The sequence below is a fragment of the Abramis brama genome (genome assembly GCF_963993115.1).
Source record: "Abramis brama genome assembly, chromosome: 9".
In the NCBI taxonomy this organism is placed as follows: domain Eukaryota; kingdom Metazoa; phylum Chordata; class Actinopteri; order Cypriniformes; family Leuciscidae; genus Abramis; species Abramis brama.
In genome coordinates, this window is record NC_139971.1 from 6,805,647 (window position 1) to 6,827,380 (window position 21,734).

The 21,734-nt window shown below is 37.5% G+C and overlaps 1 protein-coding gene across 1 annotated transcript; it reads left to right on the forward strand.

Annotated features, from left to right (window-relative positions):
- The first annotated feature begins 615 nt into the window (after positions 1-615).
- ddx6 (DEAD (Asp-Glu-Ala-Asp) box helicase 6) lies at positions 616-21,559 on the forward strand. Its single transcript, XM_084124269.1, has 14 exons — positions 616-746; positions 5,722-6,324; positions 6,407-6,470; positions 10,496-10,600; positions 13,728-13,857; positions 13,984-14,130; positions 14,238-14,332; positions 14,435-14,557; positions 16,695-16,823; positions 16,936-17,052; positions 17,235-17,298; positions 17,376-17,477; positions 17,598-17,782; positions 17,869-21,559. The coding sequence occupies exons 2-13, from the start codon at positions 6,122-6,124 to the stop codon at positions 17,771-17,773; spliced, it is 1,455 nt and encodes a 484-aa protein (XP_083980395.1). The 5' UTR covers positions 616-746; positions 5,722-6,121; the 3' UTR covers positions 17,774-17,782; positions 17,869-21,559.
- The last annotated feature ends 175 nt before the right edge of the window (positions 21,560-21,734 follow it).

The window sequence follows — 21,734 nt, forward strand, 5'->3', positions numbered from 1 at the left end:
CAACAGATTTCTAACATGTGCATACCAAACATCTTCAACACATAAATAATTATAATGAAAACGTATGGTTTTAGGGATTCAAATAAATGTCAATCTTCTTTAAATCACATTAGCCTACATTACCCACCAATTAGTCAAGCACAAACATGTTTACCTGATTAAATGACTCACTTCACATGTCAGGTTTCTGCCAAGAGTCAAGACAAAAACAAGCTCAGGTAAGAATTAAACAGCATTGCCACATATATATATATATATATATATATATATATATATATATATATATATATATATATATATATATATATATATATATATATACATATATATATACATATATACATATATACATATATATATATATATATTTTTTTTTTTTTTTTTTTTTTTTTTTTTTAAAGGAAAAGTATAATTGTGACTATTTACGCCAACAAAAATGCATATAAATAATTATAAATATAATAAACTGCAATGCAACGTGTTTTGTATTGATAAAAAAAATTAGATATATAAAATATTTTCCATGCATTTAAAATAAAATCCGCAGTAAAAATGCATTAAATAAATAATTCTATTATGCGCGGTGTTTTTGTGGATTAGACAGGGCTCTCATGTGACTGATTATGGGAGGGTTTAAAGATGACTGGAAGCCATCTTACACACTCGCTTTACACCCCTAAAATATATGTCAGAGCTCTACATCTATAATTCACAAACACGCAGAAAGATATACTCAGCCACGTTTGGTAAGTTTACAGAAAGTCCCAATTTATGTGGTGTATATAGTTAGATTTTAAGTCCGGTTTGGGGGTTTCTTTTTAGCTGCGTGTTTACATATTTGTCTGTGGTGTCATGAATATTTTCTTGTCTCACTCAAGGCATTCAGCTAATTGCTTTAGTAAGCAGTAAATGTTTTCTAACCGATGTCTTATGGCTTATAAAAATGGGTGTTTAGTGATTTAGACCGTTAATTGTGAATCAGTTAGTGGTTAATTCGCGTGCGGCCTGTGTGTGGACGCAAAAGCTAATGAACTCTAGCACAGTGCTAATATTTTTTTCTTTCACACAGTTCAAATATTTCATTTAACTTCTAATCGAAGCAGCATGTCAAAATTGTATTATTAATAGCTGTATTCCCTAACTGTTTAAACGTTATCCGACTGTTAACTGAAATGAAGCCGCAAGGGGTAGCCGCTTAGCTAAACATTAGCATTATCTGCGTGACAGCGATTTGCACGTTGTGTTGAAGCAAGACGGTTGAAATTTAAGAGAGTTATCTAAGAGAGAATAACGACAGAGTAACATTGCTTACATTGAGATACATTGGTTTACCGTGTTCCGTTAGTGAGTTTAGTGACTAGGGAGGACTTTCAGTCAACTTCAGCTAACTAGCATTTACATTGTTTCTAATTTTAACCAGATTACACACATATTTTTTCAGATTGCTACTGTATCTGTTTAACAAACCCACAACATCAGCGAAATCCCCATATTCATGTCTATGTAATCTGTAAATGATTTAAGTAGCGGCTGTTTTAATATGAGGCCTATCATGTTGACTTTGTGCCAGGTTCACATGTATGCCATCATTACTGAGGTCAGATTTGACATCTAAGGTTTACGTTCCTTGTTCATATTTTCAAACCATGCATGTTTTTCTCCTTATCAAGTCTATTCCAGTTTGATTACAAATTATCTCTGAGTTGACAGACTTTTCCTGTGCCTCTTCTGCCAGAGCTTTTTGCTCCGTATATAATTCCTTCTACAGTGAGTTAACTCTTTTGCTGCTGTAACATTACAATTTAGTGTAAATGTGCTGTATTAATACCACATATGCTAAATTACTACTCGAATTAGTCTGGCAGATTGATCCGCACATGTTTTGCCATTTTGAGATGGCAACAGAAGTGAAACTTCACTTGTTAGTTTCAAAATTTAGTAGCCTAACGTTAACTGTTTTACCAAAGAATTGTGCACATTTGTGAATTAAATATCTTAATGGCTGAATTTAGGGCTGCAACTTAAGATTATTTTGCTTCTCGATTATTTTTGATTAATCGGATGAAAAAAAAACCTAAAAATTTTATACATTAAAAGATTTATATTAAAAATAAATAAATTCATTATTTTAAACAATATTATTCCACATCCTATCCAATGCTGTCCTCCAAGCAATGTGTAAAATAAAGCTTATGAAAACAAATATAGTGAATGTATCCATGTAGGCTATGCTGTACATTATACGCAAAAAAGTGTTAATACTTTAAACCTAAAACAACTGATTGCTTATTTTTAAGCAGAAATTAAAACAACTGAATTAAAATAATAGACAAACAAAAGCACAAAATGTTGAATTTTACGAGGTCTGAAAACACACTATTATATTACATTAATGGGCTATTCCAACAATAGTGCCTTTACTGTTACAGCTCTCATGTATATTGCTTGTGCTACATGTATAATTTTTAAACTTGCACTTAATTTCTAACTTAAGCTTGTTCATTGAAGACTGTGAAGTTTAATAAGACCCTTGTTGTCAGGATATGCAAAATGGAAATACTCGCGGGACTTTCAAACGTTTACAGACAAGGATATAACCATAAAATGTAAGTTATGCGCTGCCAGAAACATTAAACGTCACACGCATCTGTCAAAGCACGGCAGGGCAAGACGCAGTAAATGCTTATGCCTGTGTTTGAAGCACTTATAAATATAAAGCATTCTCATGTTTCGGACAACTTGGATCATGTACCTTTCCCGCAGCAGCACACTCTGTGTCCTCTGCTGTTTTCATTATGCTTTTTGTGCAAAGAAACTTGTTATTCACTACTGTAAAGTGACGTGACTGGCTGATGCAGCACGCAGATGTGACTAATTGATAATTGTCAAAATGGTCCTATTCGCACAGATCCGTGAAAATGACTAAAAGCGCTGTATTATACATGCCAGGCCAGTAGGTGGCGATGTCACTTTGTAAAGAAACCCTACGTGCCTGTGTACATGTGCATTCTTCTACAGAGTGGTGAATACAAACATTCATGATGGTGAAAGTAGGGCTGGGCGATAAAGCGGTATCGTTATTTATCGATGGTACACTAGGGCTGGGGCGGTTACCGCAATACCGCGGTCACATGATGCCTACCGCGGGTCTGAGCTCGTCACCGTCATCACAAAAAAAAAAAAAAAAAAAAAAAGCATTGGCCTGCACATGTGTGCACGTTGTGTCTAATTACATTGATTCTAATGACATGGATTGTGTCTAATGACATTGTGTCTTACATAAGTTTTGTTTAGAAAACCTTGAATCCATCAAAAGATGGAGCACATCCGACCTTTCGCGAGTTGGGGAGCGCAATGTTCCATGACACATAATAACATTCCATTCGTATTGACTATTAGGCCTATATGCGAGAGTACCTACAGACATCCCAAGTCTCCCAGAAGTTCCGGGAGTCTCCCGCATATTAATAGCGGCTCCATGATGCCCACAAATTAGTTAAAATCTCCCGGAATCTAGAGCGAGAGAGCAAGAGTGCGCATGCGAGACAGAGACTGTGTTCCAAACCGTGTAGCGCGCGCACGGCAGAGAGGGAGAGGGAGGGAGAGAGAGCATCCTGATTGGCCCGTTTCGGTAAGTCAACCAATCAGTTGTCAGTGTGGGTGGGCTCACTATCTCTTCTCTGACTGCGCGCGCGCCTCCCCAAGTGGACGAGGCATTTTATGCTTGACGCGCTCGCCGTATACTATTCTTTGAAACGACAGCGGGCGACTCGTCCTCTAAACCATCAGGTTGATTTAAAGCGGTTTACCGCTATACCGCGGGAATTTCTTGCTTTTCAACCGCGGTAAGAAAAAATCCATACCGTCCCAGCCCTATGGTACACCATTGTCGTTAACAGTTTATCAGTTGGACCAATGTCAGTGCAGCGCGAGCTGATCTTGATCAAGTGACACTGTTATTACCATAGACTGTAAAAAATATGGACAAAGCGTCTGTGACGTCACCCATAGACTTTCTGAAGAACGGTTTTGAAGCCGTTTATGGGGGGTATGGGCGGCGCCATCTTGGAAAATCTTGGGATATCCTAACCCCGCCCACCTTCTGGCCAATCCATATATGGGTAAAGGACGCAGCGCGTGTCACTCAGCTCGCTCTGCTACTCCGGTTTTCTCTGTATATTTTAGGCAACAAAATATGTTATAAAACACCATACTAACTCTTTTCGTTTTCATTTAAAGAAATCTTTAACATTATAGCCACACAAATGTGGTTCAGGCAGCGCGTATTGATTATATTCACTGCATATAACGTTTGCCTATTTATGACAAAACGAAATATAAAACACAAACCTGCCTCTTTTCGTTTTAAATATAATATAAAAATATTAAACATTTTAATATGGTCCAGGCAATATGTGCATTTGTACTAAACAACAGATGTTGCAGTAAACAACATTACAGATCATCTTCGTTGTATTAAAATTTAAAATGACAAAACTCAACCCAGTCTCTTTTTGTTAAATTTCACTTTTATCAATATTAGCCATTATAAAAGTAAAAGGTAAAGTTACAAGAAGCTATACAAATAAAGCAAAGGATTCAGTCAAACATACAAAGTCAGCGCTCGATCTAGTCTAACCATACAACGGTAAAGTTAAATAGCTTATAAAGTTATGAAACTTCCCCTCAGCCAAAACGATTGGCCAGGGAACAAATTATAGATTCACGAGACCAAAAATCACCCGTTAGATATACACAAGACAAATTATATCTCATGTTTAACCACTACAGAGACGCCAGAGTCAGCGGCAAACGTCAGAACGACTAGCCGAGGAAAGGCTGTTCCAGGCGGGGTACATGAACGCCGAGCGCCCGGTCATCGCTGGATCTCACAACCTGGATAAAATTTTCATAAATCTTTATAAATAAACCACAGATTTGAGCTTTAAACAACTAAATTTTCGCCTGAAAAACTCTTAAAACTACATTTCATGATTCAAAAACAGTAGTATTATATTTCAACTGTGTTAAAAAATGGCGCTGCTTATGTTGTCATTCTCCTTGGCGCTGCCTTATCAGCTGTCAATCAAGCTGTCAATCAAAGTTAACCACGCCCTTATTGTCATACATTTTATATCTAAATACGATCTAAACTAATGAGTTAGAAAAAAATTCACCCCCCTCACAGTTGTCAGGCACTCGGAACCTATCGAAAAATACAATAAAAGTCCATGGGACCAACCTGTAAAAACATGAATTTATGCTGTGAAAACGGACATTTTAACATGGGGTCTATGGACATTTGCTCCCTTTTGGGACCTTCCTCTAGCGGATTTTCGATGTATTGCAGTTTTTCGCACTTCCGGGTAGGCTTCATTTTTCAGATTAGAATGTTGCCGCTTGGTTATTACACAGCGCTAAGAGATCCAGTAAAGGAATCATTTGAGCATTTGAATTCGCCACAGAAAATAACATATCGTGATGTTATTACTTCAATCAAAATATAGATTTTTTTTTTTTTTTAATGTGGGAAAAGGTTTTTTCTCTGTTAAGGTAATGTTTTTGAAAAGTTATGCAAATGAGAATCTATTTTAACCTCTGTAAAGGTTGGAAAACCCCTGTCCTACATAATTTGTATAGGCATTGACTCAAATCTTGATTGGTGGTTTTGTTTGACGCTTCATATTATGTGCTTTAAGATTCTCTTTCTCTCTCACACAGGTGGAAAATATTTAAAATAGTTGAAATTGGAGAGAAAGGAATGGACAGAATCATCGAAAAGACTAACACTGGCTTCCTGGCCCCTGCTCTGTGAAACTTTCCTTTTGCAGAGGAAAGATTCACTCATTGATGGAAGGATAATTGAAGCTAATCCTCCCCGCTTATATCTGTGACCTGTTGCTTGAGTGACATTCATATTGAGATGTTCCACAAGAGACTTGCATATTGAGGAACAAGGAACTGGTGAAAAATATTGCTTTAACTTTTTTTTTTTTTTTTTGTGCGCTTTGGACACTGCGAAAGCTGTGGGAAGGACAACTTGTGAATTGTTTTGCAAGCCCATCCAGATAAACTTATCTCCACTGTTTTTGTCACGTTTGGAGGATAGAATATTTAAGACATGAGTACAGCCAGAATGGAGAATCCAGTGATTCTGGGACTGTCGAATCAGAATGGCCAAATGCGAGGCTCTGTTAAGCCAGCAGGGGGTCCTGGAGGAGGTGGAGGGGGGTCCCAAACAATGCAGCCTACCCAGGTCAAAGCCTCCAGCACAGTCAACAATGGCAACTCCCAGCCTGCACCCACAGCCAACACTATCATCAAGTAAGTCCTTGAGGGAGTGCAGATTATGCAGTGAGTGCTGCTTTATTATGGTGGTGATTGGGATTTTTTTTTTCCTTATCAGGCCTGGGGATGACTGGAAGAAGAATCTAAAACTTCCTCCAAAGGATATGCGCATGAGAACTTCAGTAAGTCCATCTTTAACAGGTTTACTTGTCTGCCTGTTAGAGCTGCACGATTAATTGTTAAAAGATCGTAATCTCGATTCAAACACTCACGCAATCTTATTACTAAATGTACAGTAGTGATCAAAATAGTCACCTTTTGAAACATTGATGCCTTAAAGATTATATCAATTACGTCGTTACACCAGTAGGTGGCAACAAGTGACTGTTAAATGTATGTCATTGAATCATTCATTCAAGAGAATCGTTCAAAAACACTGATTAATCCAGTAATGAAACAAGTGAAGTCTTTATTAGCGAGTCATCGAATCATTCTTTCAAACTAAATGTAAATTCTATGTATTTTTTTATTATATTTCAAGTAACTGGCAAAATACCGGAAGTGGAGCATTCCATGGATGAAAATCACTGAACCGCATTATTAGACCGTTTTCTAAGGCTGCACAACATTTTAAACTATTTGAAAACCATACTATAGCACAGGGGTGCCCAATCCTGCTCCTGCCGATCAACTCTCCTGCACAGTTCATCTCCAGCCCTAATCAAACACACCTGAAGCAACCAATTAAGGTCTTCAGGATCACTTGAAAATTAAAGGCAGGTTCGTAAGTAGCGCCAAAACATTGCTGGTCTAGAAGTAAGAACTAGGGATGCAACGATACCATTTTTTCAGAACCGATCCGATCTGATACCAAAAATTCTGAGTATCAGCCGATACCGATCCGTACCGATACCAGCGCAGTTTTTTTTTTTTAATCAAGTATAATTTCTATAACTCTGTGCTGAACTGATAATAAGAACTGAAAAAAAGAAAAACAACAAAAAATATATGATCATAATCTGACATAAATCGAGCGCAGAATGATGCGCTTGAAGCAACATGAGTCAGCGCGCAGCCCGTCGAGTCCGCATTGAAAAGTTTAAAGCACAAAGAAAATACATATTGAGGCGTAGTGTATTATACAGTATCTATCTATGCAATAGTCTATTCAGCATTTTCTTTTAACCGTTTTAAATTTCAGTTACTGTGTGCGTGAAGAACAAATAGTACCTGACTTTACTCCAGTGTTGTGATCTAACAGACACCCGTAGAAAGTAACATGATTAAGGTACAGCAATACAGTCCAGCAAGATAAAGTTGTTTTATGCGAAACCATAGACCTTTATCTACAGATCAAGTATAATAATAGTAACATTGAATCATCTTGGAGAGAGTTTCATCGTGTTAACTGTCGTAACCGATCGCGACGCGCTGTTTGAATGCTGAATGGAGAATGACTGACAGCGCAGCTGAGGGAAACGTTTACGTGATCTTGAATTTAACGACTTAAATATTAATTTATATCTCACATTATACTATATAATGGCTTCAGAACACTTATAATATTGTGCACGAAAACTTATGGTGCTTAATAATGTTTGTGGGGCTTAACAATAACACTGAATAGTATACGCACAATATCGGATTTGGATCGGCCTTGTCTGACCGATACCCGATCCGCCAAAAATGGCACTATCGGAGCCGATACCGATACTGAGTATCGGATCGGTGCATCCCTAGTAAGAACCGCTTGCATCAGGGGCTGGGGGCAGGGTTACCGTGACCAACAAGACGAACAGAAACTTGTGACCAGCATTTTTTTAAATGCAGCTAATGGAGCTAATAGCAGCTCTATTGTAATCTGTCTATGCAAATTACAATGAGCTGCACGATTGCGTTGGATTCGCCGTGTTTGGATGCTGATGTAGGTTCACAAAGCCATGAGCATCAATAGTAATGTAACAACCTCCATTGTTGATGGAAGGCTTGTTCGAGATGCATCGGAGCTGCGGGAGTGTTTGGAGAACATACGACTACTTGTGCTTTTGGATCGCTCTCGCATTGCTATGATGTCATGCGCTGATTGGTCTGTGAGATATGTATATATATATAGATATAGATATAGATATAGATATAGATATAGACACCACGTCATTGCGGTGTGGGCGGTCGTTCGCGTTGGGTGCACAAGACCCCATTTCACTTGGCGGTGTACACGGCTTTTTTTGTAACGATGCGCGCGGCTCCGCATCCGAAGATGAACGACTTCGAGCCGAATCTGGCCGAGCTCAAACTTCTCACCACACCGGCACCCAGTTTGCACGTCTAAATTAGTTGCTTACATTTAAAAAAATTAGCATACAATAGCATAAAAGTATTTTTAATGAACATAAAGGTCCATGTTTAATAAAAATGTTCACGAAACTTAATTAAATGTTTAGTGAAATTAGAAAATATGTAAGAGATCGTTAATTGTTATATTGTATACACATTCTCATATCCATATATTTTGTTTTATTGTCACGAGTAATAATCTCAGGGTTTACTGGGTTTTACACAATTCTTTTTGTAGTGTGGTATTGGTGGTGGTGTACTAAAATAAACTGTCAAGTGTGTAGCTTTCTTCTTCTCACCGTTGATTCCTGATGGTTTAGAGGACAATTACTCGAGTCGCCCCCTGTCGTTTCAAAGAATAGTACAACGGCGAGTGCGTCAAGTATAAACGCCTCGTCCGTTTGGGGAGTTGCGCGCGCAGTCAGCAGAGACTCGCGCTGCAGAGCCAGGCGAAAGTATAAACAAGGCTTTAGTATTAATAACGACCAGGCTTTTTTTTTTTTTTAGGGATGCACCAAAATGAATTCTTGGCCGAAACCGAATATGATGAAACGCCTTTTTCGCATTTTATCCCATTTATTTTGCCAATTTCACCATTGCATAAATTAAATAAAATGCTTTTTACTAGTTTGTCTTGCTTTTCAAAGAAAAATCAATTACAAAATTACAATTTAAAAATATTTAACACTGAACAATTTTTTTACATTCCAGCAGACATTGGACCAACAATATTACTTAAAATAAACAAATTAGTAAAATAAAATAATTTTTATTTGGCCATATTTTGCCAGCAGAACAGTGTATGCAATTTCTTGGACACTTTAAAATGCTTCCACACTGCCGATATGTTTGCTGCATTTATAAAGTGTGCGCGCCTCGTGGTTGCTATTTGATCGCGTCATCAAAAATGTAATTGTTCAGCAAAATTTATTCTGTATTTTCACTTATTAGGCCGAACACCGAAATTGCTTTTTTTGCTTTTTGCGGTCGAATAATTTCGGTCGCTGAACATTCGTGCATCCTTAATTTTCTTTTTATAATACATATCGACATAAGTTGATTTTGTATTATGTATATTATAGCCTATTACGTATTTTGTATTATGTATATTATAGCCTATTACGTATTTTAAGTATTGTTCTATAAAACCATATGATGACTTGCTTTTGATGCTTTATTTTGATACCAAATATTATTGCCTCATTGTTATTAAAATATGCATTTTAAATTTTGTTTGCTTGGATCTGTTTTTATTACCACTACCACAATAAAAAAACAATTACTCCATTAATTGTCAAAATAATCGACCGATTACCAAAATAATCGTTAGTGACAGCCTTACTGTGCCTTCACACCGCCGCCGGCGAGAGCGTACAAGTGACCAGAAGTCATTCATTTTCAATGAGAGCCGGCGGCGAGCTCCGGCGCGGCGTGTCTTGGACGGTGAGAGCGGCGAGGAGAGTTGAAGTCAGGTCAACTTTATGGTAATAAGCTATGACGCGGTTCGGCGGCAACCAATCAGAATGTAGAAGTCCTCCGCCTGAGAGGATTCCAGAGAACGCAATTCGATCTACGTCAGCATCAGAGCGTCCCCGAATCTTTCTCCGGTGTCGTTGGCAGGGCGGCGAGAGCGAATTTTGCCACTCTCGCTGGTGGAGGTGTGAACGTACAGTTACTGTTTTGTGTAGTTGTCTCATTAGGATTGTGGGAGAATTGTGGTCTTTTATACAAAAAAATGTGATTCTCATTTTTTTCGTAATCATGCAGCTCTAATGTCTGTGAAGTAAAGGTAGCCTCTGAACCAGAGTCTTTCTCTGATGTGCTTGTTCTGGTCTGTAAAACTCTGTAAAATGCAATCATTATCAATTTACAGGATGTGACGGCGACCAAGGGAAACGAGTTTGAGGATTACTGCCTGAAACGGGAGTTGCTTATGGGCATCTTTGAAATGGGCTGGGAGAAGCCGTCACCTATACAGGTAAGAGGCAAAAAAAGTTACATGATGGCAAATATCACTCCTAGCTGAAGAGAAGTTAATTATAAAGCTAATCGGCTGAGAAAAAAATACCATGTGTACGGCCCTATGAAATTAGTTTTATTTATTCCCAAATTAAGAATAAGACATACATGCACACTACCGGTCAAAAGTTTTAGATCGGTCAGATTTTTAATGTTTTTAAAAGAAGTCTCTTCTGCTCACCAAGGCTGCATTTATTTGATTACAGTTTGTATTAAATATTGTAGATATAAAAATAATACTGTGAAATATTACAATTTAAAACCGCTGTTGTATATATATATATATATATATGAGTATATGTATATATATATATGAGTAAAGTGTAATTTATTCCTGTGATCAAAGCTGAATTTTCAGCATCATTACATTAGTGTCAAATGATCCTTCAGAAATCATTCTAATATGATGATTTGATGCTCAAGAAACATTTCTGATTATCAATGTTACGTTTACATTTTTATTTCAGGATTCTTTGAAAAATAGAAAATTCAAAAGAACAGCATTTATCTGAAATAGAAAGGTTTTGGAACATTAAACACTACCCTTCAAAAGTTTGGGGTCATTTAAGAATTATTTTATTTTTGGGGGAAAGAAATAAAAGAAATTTAAGCCGGAATCGGCTGAGAAATTTAGAGCGGTTTAGTGAAATTTAGGTGCATCTTAAAATAATATTATTATTATTGTTATTGTTATTGTTATTGTTGTTTATTATTATTAGTTTATTATTATTATTATTATTATTATTATTATTATTACTTGAAGTTCATTCTTCTGTGCAATAGGAATATTTTTGTCACAGTTTCCTCAAGTTAAACCAAATTTTTATTTTGATGGGTTGTCACATAGACTGAGTTTGTGTGTATTTGATATGATGATGGTTTTACCAAAATAAATGGTGGAAATGCTCAAGTGCCTCAGTGCACTTCTGGAGATGAAGTTCATGTCCTCATAGACAGTAAGACTACAGATGCTGACAACACCAGAGTGTCATGCACGCTTGAGAATTAGACGAAACCGCAGCTCTCATTCCACACAGACATGCAGAATTCATATTTAAATTGCAGTCTTATTAGTCGTGCCAATCAAAGTGTGTGACTTATTTAGAAGTTTGTATTTGAACTCTTGAAAAAAAAAAAAACAACTCTTGAAACTTACTTTTAAGTGAATGATAATGGCTCACAGAATTTAGACACTTTATGCTTTTTTACCTTTTTGTCTGTTAGTGACCATACAGTTTCCATCTAGTGTAAGGCAAGAGAAGTCTGCATTTAATCTGACCAATCTGCTCATTAGGCATGTGACTGTATCAAATTTTCATGTTGCGATAATTGCTGAAGCTTTTATCACGGTAAACGGTATTATCATGATATTGAAATAAGTTACAAAAAAGTGTTATCATACTATAACAGGTTTAATAACTTTTTGTCTAACAAAAAGAACTCTAAATATATAAATACAATAAAGCAATACACAAAAAATGTATAAAGTAAACATGTTTAAAAATTATAACGAAAAATAGGTAACCCTTTACAATAAGGTCTTGTTAATGCATTAACTAACTAACATGTAACAAATGTTACTATTACTCATTGTTAGTTATTCTTCGTTAACGTTAAAGGCACACTGTGAAGGAATTGTTTTTGTCAAACACATATTTGCTATGGAATACTTGCACTGTCGTAAATACCCCTCCTCCCACCCTGCACACCGGTACCTGCATCGGGCATGGAATAGGCATAGATAGACTCCGAAGACATGATTATTGCAATTTATCATAATAGTTTGCAAATTGTACTCGTTTACACTATTTACAACCTCTACGTTAGGCTTATTTATGTCCTGATAATTATGTGAGATATTAAAAACTGTTCTCATGATAATCGCAAGAATCAACGTCAACAGCGTCGTCTGATATCCCTCAGGACTACGTGATAAATACACCTCACAACACCTGAGTTCAGCTGGCAAACTAGTTCGTGAGGCAAGCTATAAAACATAACGCAAAAAACACGTAAGAGAAACGAGTGTTTTTTTAGCAAGTCTGTTAACAGCTCTGATAATCGAAAGCTAGCTAGACGTGTGGAAATTATTGGACTGGTCTAATTATCAGCAATAAATGAATGAACAGCATATAAAAAAAAACATACTACAAGCAAGCGCTACAACATAGAATGCAAACAAGTTTACAAATAAGAGATTTATTTACTGGCCACTTCATGCGTTTTCTCAGATCGGATGGCTATCTGATTTATCAAAACAATTCCAATTACACCTGGTCACATAAATGTGTTTTTGCGAAACGGATTTAAATCCGATCTTCAATTCCCGCGCTGTATGCAGATTTAATGGAGTGCACGTCACCGAAAGCAACAGATATGAACAGCATTTTATTGATCATCAGCTAAAATTTCAAAATCAAAGACAGCAATAAGAGAGAGCAGTAACAGCCCTGATAAGATCATTTCATTTCTTTACTTTTAATGATGATTGTGTGTTAAGCGTCTGCGACTTACTTTCACTTTGATTCGCGATAGTTTGCACGTTCTCTTGATGACTATGCTCAGTTGCTCATCTGTGGTGATGCGTGTTCCAGTAGCTGTCTATAACATATAGCCTATAACACGCTCACGCATTTTTATTTTTAGCATTTTTGAGAGGAGTACAATTTACATGTGGTTTCAACAACCAGATGCATTTACACTTGTCCAGTTTCGTCTGGAATGCGGCTCAGACCTCCTCCTGAAGTGGTTTGAGCGATCGGATTCAAATCTGTCTTGAATGCGTTTCGGAGGGCATTTACACCTGGTCTTTTCACGATCAGATAGCTATCCCATCTGAGAAAAGGCTATGGCAGACGTGTCATTCAACCTATTGTAAGTCGATGTACCATCACAAGGGTCTTGGAAATATATTATGAAGGTTGAAAAGTTTCACAGTGTGCCTTTAAAAAAACACAATTGATCATTGTTAGTTCATGTTAGCTCAGATCCATTAAACCATTTACAACTTTTGATTTTAATAATTTATTATATCGTATTACGTATACCGGCACATGTCTACTGCTCATTACAGTGTTCTCCCGCAGGAGGAGAGCATTCCTATTGCGTTGTCTGGGAGGGACATTCTAGCCAGAGCCAAGAACGGCACAGGAAAAAGTGGCGCCTACCTCATTCCCTTACTTGAACGCATTGACCTGAAGAAAGACAGCATACAAGGTCAGTGACTATCTTAAATGAGACATGTTTACAAGTTGTTAGGGATCATTGTTTCACCATTATAGGTTTTATACACGATTTCTCTATTGCTTTTAAGTGACTTCATGCTTTAAATGCTTTTTGCAGCGTTGGTCATTGTGCCCACTAGAGAACTGGCTCTACAAGTCAGCCAGATCTGCATCCAGGTCAGCAAACACATGGGCGGGGTTAAGGTTATGGCAACTACAGGTGGAACCAACCTCCGTGATGACATCATGAGACTTGACGAAACAGGCAAGTGATCATAAATGAGCAGGAACAGTTTTAAAATAGTTTCAACTGCTGTAAATATACCTTCCATAAACCCTGGGTCTTATTGGATTAAACTCTTGCCTCTGTAGTGCATGTTGTCATCGCCACTCCAGGAAGAATTTTAGACCTCATCAAAAAGGGAGTGGCCAAAGTCAATCAAGTACAGATGGTTGTGTTGGATGAGGTATGTGAATAAGAGCTTGATCTTGTAGTTATGCTAATTACTTGCTTAAATGCCATATGGTAATACACATCTCTTTGATGTTTAACCCATGTTACCGAGTAGGCAGATAAGCTCCTGTCGCAGGACTTTGTACAGATGATGGAGGAGATGCTGAGCTCTTTGCCCAAACAAAGGCAAATTTTGCTGTACTCTGCCACTTTCCCACTGAGTGTGCAAAAGTTCATGGTAAGGTCACTGATTCAGATATTAAAAACAAAACTTGAATGCTTGGGAAAAAATGCATTGCTTTTAAGTATGTATTGTTTTATTTTATTTTCAATAATAGAGTAATTGTGAACTTGTAACTTTCTCGGTGCCAACTTTGTAACAGTTATGACTTTAATGTTCACGTCTTTTTGGCTGCGTTTACACTGGCACATAAAATTGATTGCAACACGTTTGCCCACAAAGATGGCTTTTGTTATATGAAGACGACGTGCTTGTTTGCACTTGCACTAAATCTCACAGCTTATTTTACTGTGGTGGAAACTGTGAAGAAATTGCACGCGCACAGAAACATTCAGGAGCATAGAATCTGGTTTTCAACCTCTGCCCTGTGAATTTTAAAAATAAAGCAAGCTTTGCTAATGAAAGCTACTTCATAGGCTATTTCTCAACAATGAGGTGATAACTTCACTGTTTTTGTAAATAAACTAACAGCTTCACTAGATGCATGCAGTTAATTCACACTTGCAATCTCTCTCACCCTCTTTAATTCCTTCTAATCCCTTCAAATAAATTAAATCTTACCACGCTACTAAAATAACAAACGCTAATTACCATTATTTTCTGCTGCCTATATCAGTTCAGTCAGATTTTGTGCTGGAAACATCCATGACAGCTTTTAACTTATCCACGCAGCAAAATTGGCCAACAGACGTGAATTATACAATCATTTTAGTACGGCCATTCAGAACCTAAGGGTCAACCATGTCGCATAGTAAAACAACAACGGGACAAAAAATCGGATATGATAAAAAAAATCAGATCTGTGCATTAAGACTTGCAGTGTAAACAGCCTTTGACAAGGAGCCAGTTGTATTTGCTGTGCACAAGTTACAACTTAGCCTAGTGTTGACGTAAATGGGCACTAAGTTATAACTTGCGCACTACTAAATATTTTTACGTTGCACCATTAAACTTGGTTGAAGCCTAACTGTAGATAATTACTTTGTTAGTGGCCCTTAAATATAGTTAGTGTCTGTGTTGTGCATGTCAAATAAAAATGACATTTCTTATAGTATTATATTTTTGTGTCAGTATTTTATTGATCGTTATTAATTTCAAATACAGTTTCTGAATGTTATTTACATAAAAGTACCTATGTTACTCATGATTTAGTATTGAATTTAATGGAAACGTATTTTTGCCGTTAGATATCTGTGGCAAAAGAAGTTAGAATGAAGGATAAACTGAAATTCAAACAGCATAAACTGAAGCAGCATTTAAACAGCTTCTGCTTACGTATTTGAAGGCTGCTGTCGGATCATTGAAGGTTAACGACAATGCGTTACTTTAGAGAGTTTACAACCTACTAGCTACATTCTGCCTTAAGAACAAATGGTGCAACTGAATAAAGTACAGTTAGTTACAAACTAGGTAGTAGTTACGAAACCTCTAGTGTGGATTTTACATTCCAATCCAAGTAAGAACTCATGAATGGCTGGTCCAACGCTACCCAATTAATTGAGACTCAAAGTTTGTTCATAAATTGGCCAGTGGTCGCTAGGGGTGCTCAGTTGTGCCAATATTAATCATAATTATGGTTATTTAGTCATTCACAATTATTAAACAGAATGACTTGACTGTGGAAACATTGTGCATTTAAACTTATTAAAAAAAACTTGTCGTATTAAGAGTGGATTTTCTTGAACGTTATATATATATTTTGTTCAGTTATATTTAAAAAGTAAATAATACAAATCATATCAAAATAAATAAATTGAATCAATAAATAACTGTTGCTGCAGTGCACTAAATTTAGGGACAGTCAGAAGCACACCGTTCTAAATTAAGGGTGAGTGTTGGGTTTGTAAAAACAAAACAACGTAATGCGGTTTTATTTTCTTAATCGTAGGAAGCCAAAAATGTAAATGACAATAAGATTTCATTAATCGTCAGGTCACTGTTTTGTGTGCATCCGGAGTGCGCAAATAGAATGGCCTGTGTTTTTTTTGTTACCTAGTTGCAGAAACACTGATTTGTACTTTATTGTATGTTTGCTAAATTTTTAAGCCTAGTACAATAATGTTTGCTTGTAATTGTTTTCCGAGGCTGTCATCAGTTTTCAGAAAGTATTAATTTACACTGCTTTTGTGAACAGAATGCCCATCTGCAGAAGCCCTATGAGATAAACCTGATGGAGGAGCTGACCCTGAAAGGGGTTACTCAGTATTACGCCTATGTGACTGAAAGGCAGAAAGTCCATTGCCTTAATACTCTGTTCTCCAGGGTAAAAGCCTTTTGAGTCTTGTGCATGCCACACTTTATCTGACTACAGATAAACTGACTGTTGCAGAACATGCAGACATCTTTTTTTTAAAGTTTGTTTGTTTGTTTTTCAGCTCCAGATCAATCAGTCTATAATCTTCTGCAATTCATCCCAGCGAGTGGAGCTCCTGGCCAAGAAGATTTCGCAGCTTGGATACTCCTGTTTCTACATTCATGCCAAGATGAGACAGGTGGGAGTAAAGGGGGCCTGTGGTGGTGTTGCACTGCTATTGGCAGATTTTTGAAATGGAGCAAGTGTTTACGTAATGAATTTACAGGATTAAAAATGTCCATTATTTTGGGCTTATAAATCTAGCCAAAATGTTGACGTTTCCAATTTTGCGAATGCATGTTTTAACTTTTTTTTTTTTAGGAACACCGAAACCGTGTGTTCCACGATTTCAGAAATGGCTTATGTCGAAATCTCGTCTGCACTGGTAAGAACGGTTTACCTCTTTTATAATAGATATATTTAATCAAAGTTGGTGTTTTTGACCCCTCCTTTTTTGTTTAGATCTCTTCACAAGAGGAATTGATATACAAGCTGTGAATGTGGTGATCAACTTCGATTTCCCCAAACTCGGGGAGACGTACCTCCATCGCATTGGCAGATCTGGTGAGTAAGGTTTTGTTTTGGTCTCTGCTCTGAGATCAAGTAATGTTGCATTTGGCACTTGCCAAACAGTGACTTTGAAAGGGTAGCTGGATTAATGACACTCGCCTTCTCTCCCCACAGGCCGATTTGGACACTTGGGTCTGGCCATTAACTTGATCACTTATGATGACCGCTTTAACCTGAAAGGTATTGAAGAACAGCTGGGTACTGAAATCAAGCCCATTCCCAGCAGTATTGACAAGAGTCTATATGTGGCCGAGTACCATAGTGAGAGTGGGGAGGAGGTTAAACTGTGAGCAGGAGAGGTGAGCTCAAAGGTCACTCACTCAACAGCTTTCAGTTTCTCTGAATGTTTGATTTAACAATCTTTTTCTTTTTCTACCCCTTGCAGATCACCAATCCTTTGTCCCCTATCCCCACCTTTTTTTTCTTTCCCTACTGTGTATAGGGAATAGGGGATAATCTTGTTTAAACTCTATCTTCCGTCTGTCTTCCTCGTCCCCCATTTTATTTTTATTTTTTTTCTGTCTTGTTTGGTGCCACCACAAGGAATGTGATGTTGCAAAGGCACAATAATCGGGAAGGACTCATGGCCTAATAAAGGACTGCTGCACTGAAATATTCATCCTGAAGACTTCAAATCACTCGAGGAGGGAAAGAGGGGACATGAGGATTTATCTCCTAAGAAAAGAAATGACTACTTATTGCCTGCAAGCACATTCTCACCCCACTCTCTCTGTCCCTCTGCACATCTTCATGTTTCTAGTCATTTGAAACAAGTGCCTTAACAAGCAGTCTAACTTGTTCAAAAAGTAATAACCTGATATGATTTTTTTTTTCTCCTTTCATAACTCTTCATTTTAAGACATGATCTTGATTTTTCTATGGCTTTTGGTATTGCTTGTCTGCCCCCTCCTGTTTGACATCAGAAGAATAATTTTGCATTTGCCACCTATAGATTTTTGGGGCAATGAAGAACAGGATTTCACAGTGGGAGAGAGGATGGGGGGTGGCATGTGTGGTTTGTGCAGTCTCTGGCATACTTGACGATGGTGTGAAGAGAAGCCCCCTGGAGAACTGTGAGCATCAGTATCAGTGAGCATGATGACAATGATAGGAGCTAATGTTCTTGTCAAGCTTTCAAAAGTCCCACAAGGCTCTCAATGGATTCCCCCCCTTCATCCACTCATGGAACATACCATGCCTCTAGAGACCCGTAACTCTTTCCCCCTCTGTCTTCACTGGGCCAACACTAAGAGACTTGACCGGACTCAGACCAGCCTTTCTCCTTGGCCATGAGGACTCCTGCTTTGAGACGAATGTGGATTTCTTTCTTTCTTTTTTTCCCCCCATCTTGTTTCTTTTTCTTCCCCCTCCCCTTTTTCTCCTGATTTCAGTACAGTTTTGCATTCTTATTGGGTAGGCACTCTGTCCTAAATGTGCCATTTATACAGATTTGGCACATTGTAAACATTTTGTAAATACTTCATTTATTTTTTTAAATGGATTGTTTTAAAACAAGCTAAAAAGGCTGGATGACCATTTGAAAACAGTGTTTGAAAGATCTTTTAAAATCAGGACTTTGTCAGCACTGGACGGCGGTATTTTGTTTGCTTATTCCATAATTTTCGCCCATGGGAAATGTTTAAACCTTTCCAGGTAGTGCACCACCTTTGTTTTGTTATAACAAAAAAGAATTGGGCTCCCACATTTTCTTTTTTAAATCCCAAAACACTGTTCAAATGTTTTGTGTAAGCTTCTAAGCGTTTCAGCAGGTGGTGCAGTTGTTCAGATTTGCACTTCTTCACTCTAAATTAGCTCTCATCCATTACCCAGTGTTGACAAGTTCCTGACATGGGTTGCTCAAATAAATGGCCTCATTTTAGGGTTGAGAAAACATGAGGCTTATTTGCTTTCCAGCCTTTTGCTTGTAACACTGACTTACGAGGCACTCTGCAGGGTCCCCTAACTCGGGTGACTCTAATCAGAGGTAATTTAATATTTTCATCATGTAATAGTGCTTCTCGCTGCAGTGCAGCTCAAATTGGCAACGTGCAAAAATGTTGAATTTATAAGCGAGATGTGTAGCTGTTACATGGGTTTGTTTTCACTGGCACTAGGTCATGATGACTTTAAACCGACCGTTTGGGGTGGGAGGATTGAAGGGAACTTTGTTCCCATTGGTAAAAGGAAAAATGGACAAAAAAACAACTGGATGCCAAGACTTCTAAACGATGGACTGACATAATGTAGCGGCAGAGACATGCAGTGCATCGCGAGTCAGCAGGCTTTTTCTTTTTTTTGTAACAAGACCATGTTCTTAAGATGCTGCACAGATTTAACAGAAGATTCTAAACCTTTGCAGTGTGGGCTGCACTTAAGTTTGAACTTTAGTTCAAGGGTTGGGCAATAATACGGACTGCACACGTGCTGGGAGCACTTCCCACTTCCTCGGTTAGGGCAGATGTGTTTAGACTGAAGGTGAGTTATTTTTTGTTTTGAGGAAGTATTGTGGCAGGGACAAGGGTATTTAAGATGGGGTATGGGTATTTCATGGGTGCTGAAACCAAATGATTTTTTTTTTTTTTTTTTGCAGCGGAATATTTATCCCCCTCCCCCAAACACTAATAGCCTTTATAGATTTTTGAGTGAATTATCTTTTTTTTTTCTTTTTTTTTTCTGGGGATTGACAGGGGCTTGCTTGAGACACTTTAGCCCTTCTGCTGCTTTTTGAATAAGTTATGCGTTTTGACTTGTGACGTTTTGAGGGTTGTAACTTTATGGGGTGGGTTGGAGGTTGGGAGGGATATAATTTGGCACTTTTTTTTTGTGATTATTGGCACAGAATTTACTTTGAATTTAACGTTGGAGTGTAACATCACCAATGTCCCCATTAGAAAGTCAACTGCTTTCAAAAAAAAAGAGTCAAAAACAGGTGAGATGTTTTGTTTTATTTTATTAAACGGATTGGCTTTGTCTACTGCGGAGTGTTGCTATTAGTTTTTCCTGAGACAATTAACCAAATTATGAGCAAAAATTTTTTATTTGCCCCATATTCCAGCACTTGCAACATTTTCCCAGTGACATTGCTCGAATCCAAGCTTGTATTCTCTTCTCTATAGCACATATCCCCTGTGTGCGCATAGATGGTCCGCCAGGCTAATCAGCTTTGGTTTCTTTTGGGGGCTTTTTAAACAGATCAGCTCTAGAGAGGAGTATACAAGTTACTGGGTTCTTTGGCAGCAGCCCGGTGTTTTTCAGTAACCACTTGCCGTGAAAATCACTGTTCGTTCCTGAGATGCTGTAAAGCAGCATGGGATTGAATGTGCTGTGGTCTTTGCCATGGTGGTTGGGGTTTTGATTTCATTTTAGGTTTTGTTTTCCTTTTATTTCGAAGAATAGGGTGGAGAACATCTCGCCTGTTTAATAGTTTATCTGAAGCATACAAAAATTGCCATCTTGAAATCCACTCTTTCTTCAATATTTTTTTTTCCTTTGCTTTTTTTTATTATTTTTTATTTTTTATTTTTTTGGGGTGGGCCGAGAGGGAAGGTTTTTTTTTGCTGCCCTGATGCATCTCTTGCTATGCCAATACTTTATTTGGGCTGTGTTTCCCAAAAACATCATAAGCCTAAGTAGATTGTAGAACCATTGACTCTAATGGTCTCTACGATCTACTTTGGCTTACAGTGTTTTTGAGAATTGCAGCCCTGTTCAGTGTTGAGGGTGCTTAGATGCATCGGTCTGGGTTAGTGGGTGGGAGGGAAATGGAGAGAATTGGTTTCAAAACATCAAATGAACAATTTGGGAGTTTAGGGTAAGGAAAATTTGATCCCTTAACTTTGCCCTTAAATTTGATGATTTTTTTTTATTTTTATTTTTTTTGGATACTGCAGATTAAAACGACAAACCAAATTTAAGAAATCCAAAGTATATATTTTTTTTTCCACCTTTTCAATTTGGGTAATTTCAATTGGCATTTTTCTCAGTGATGCTACGTTTTTAAAGATTTGAGATGTATGAAAGTGCAATGGTTAACATCTGTGATGGTTTTTGTTTGAAAATAAAGCTCACTGAAGTTCCATGTGTGTTTAAGTTGTCTCTTTTTTTACCGAGTTTCTCATAACATATTAATTGTTTTGGTGTGTGAATTTAATGTGAAGAATTCCTCTTGTAAGACTTATTACAGTATGTTTGTTTGTGCTTTAGTCTCTATAAATGTCAGTTTCCAATACTGCTTTGTCTCACTAGATGTCA

Bases quoted from the DNA above. Each gene is read 5' to 3' on its own strand.
- ddx6 (XM_084124269.1), top strand. From the start codon at position 6,122: ATGAGTACAGCCAGAATGGAGAATCCAGTGATTCTGGGACTGTCGAAT. The intron at 6,325-6,406 runs GTAAGTCCTTGA...TTTCCTTATCAG, and splicing joins ACAGCCAACACTATCATCAA to GCCTGGGGATGACTGGAAGA. The intron at 14,131-14,237 runs GCAAGTGATCAT...TTGCCTCTGTAG, and splicing joins CATGAGACTTGACGAAACAG to TGCATGTTGTCATCGCCACT.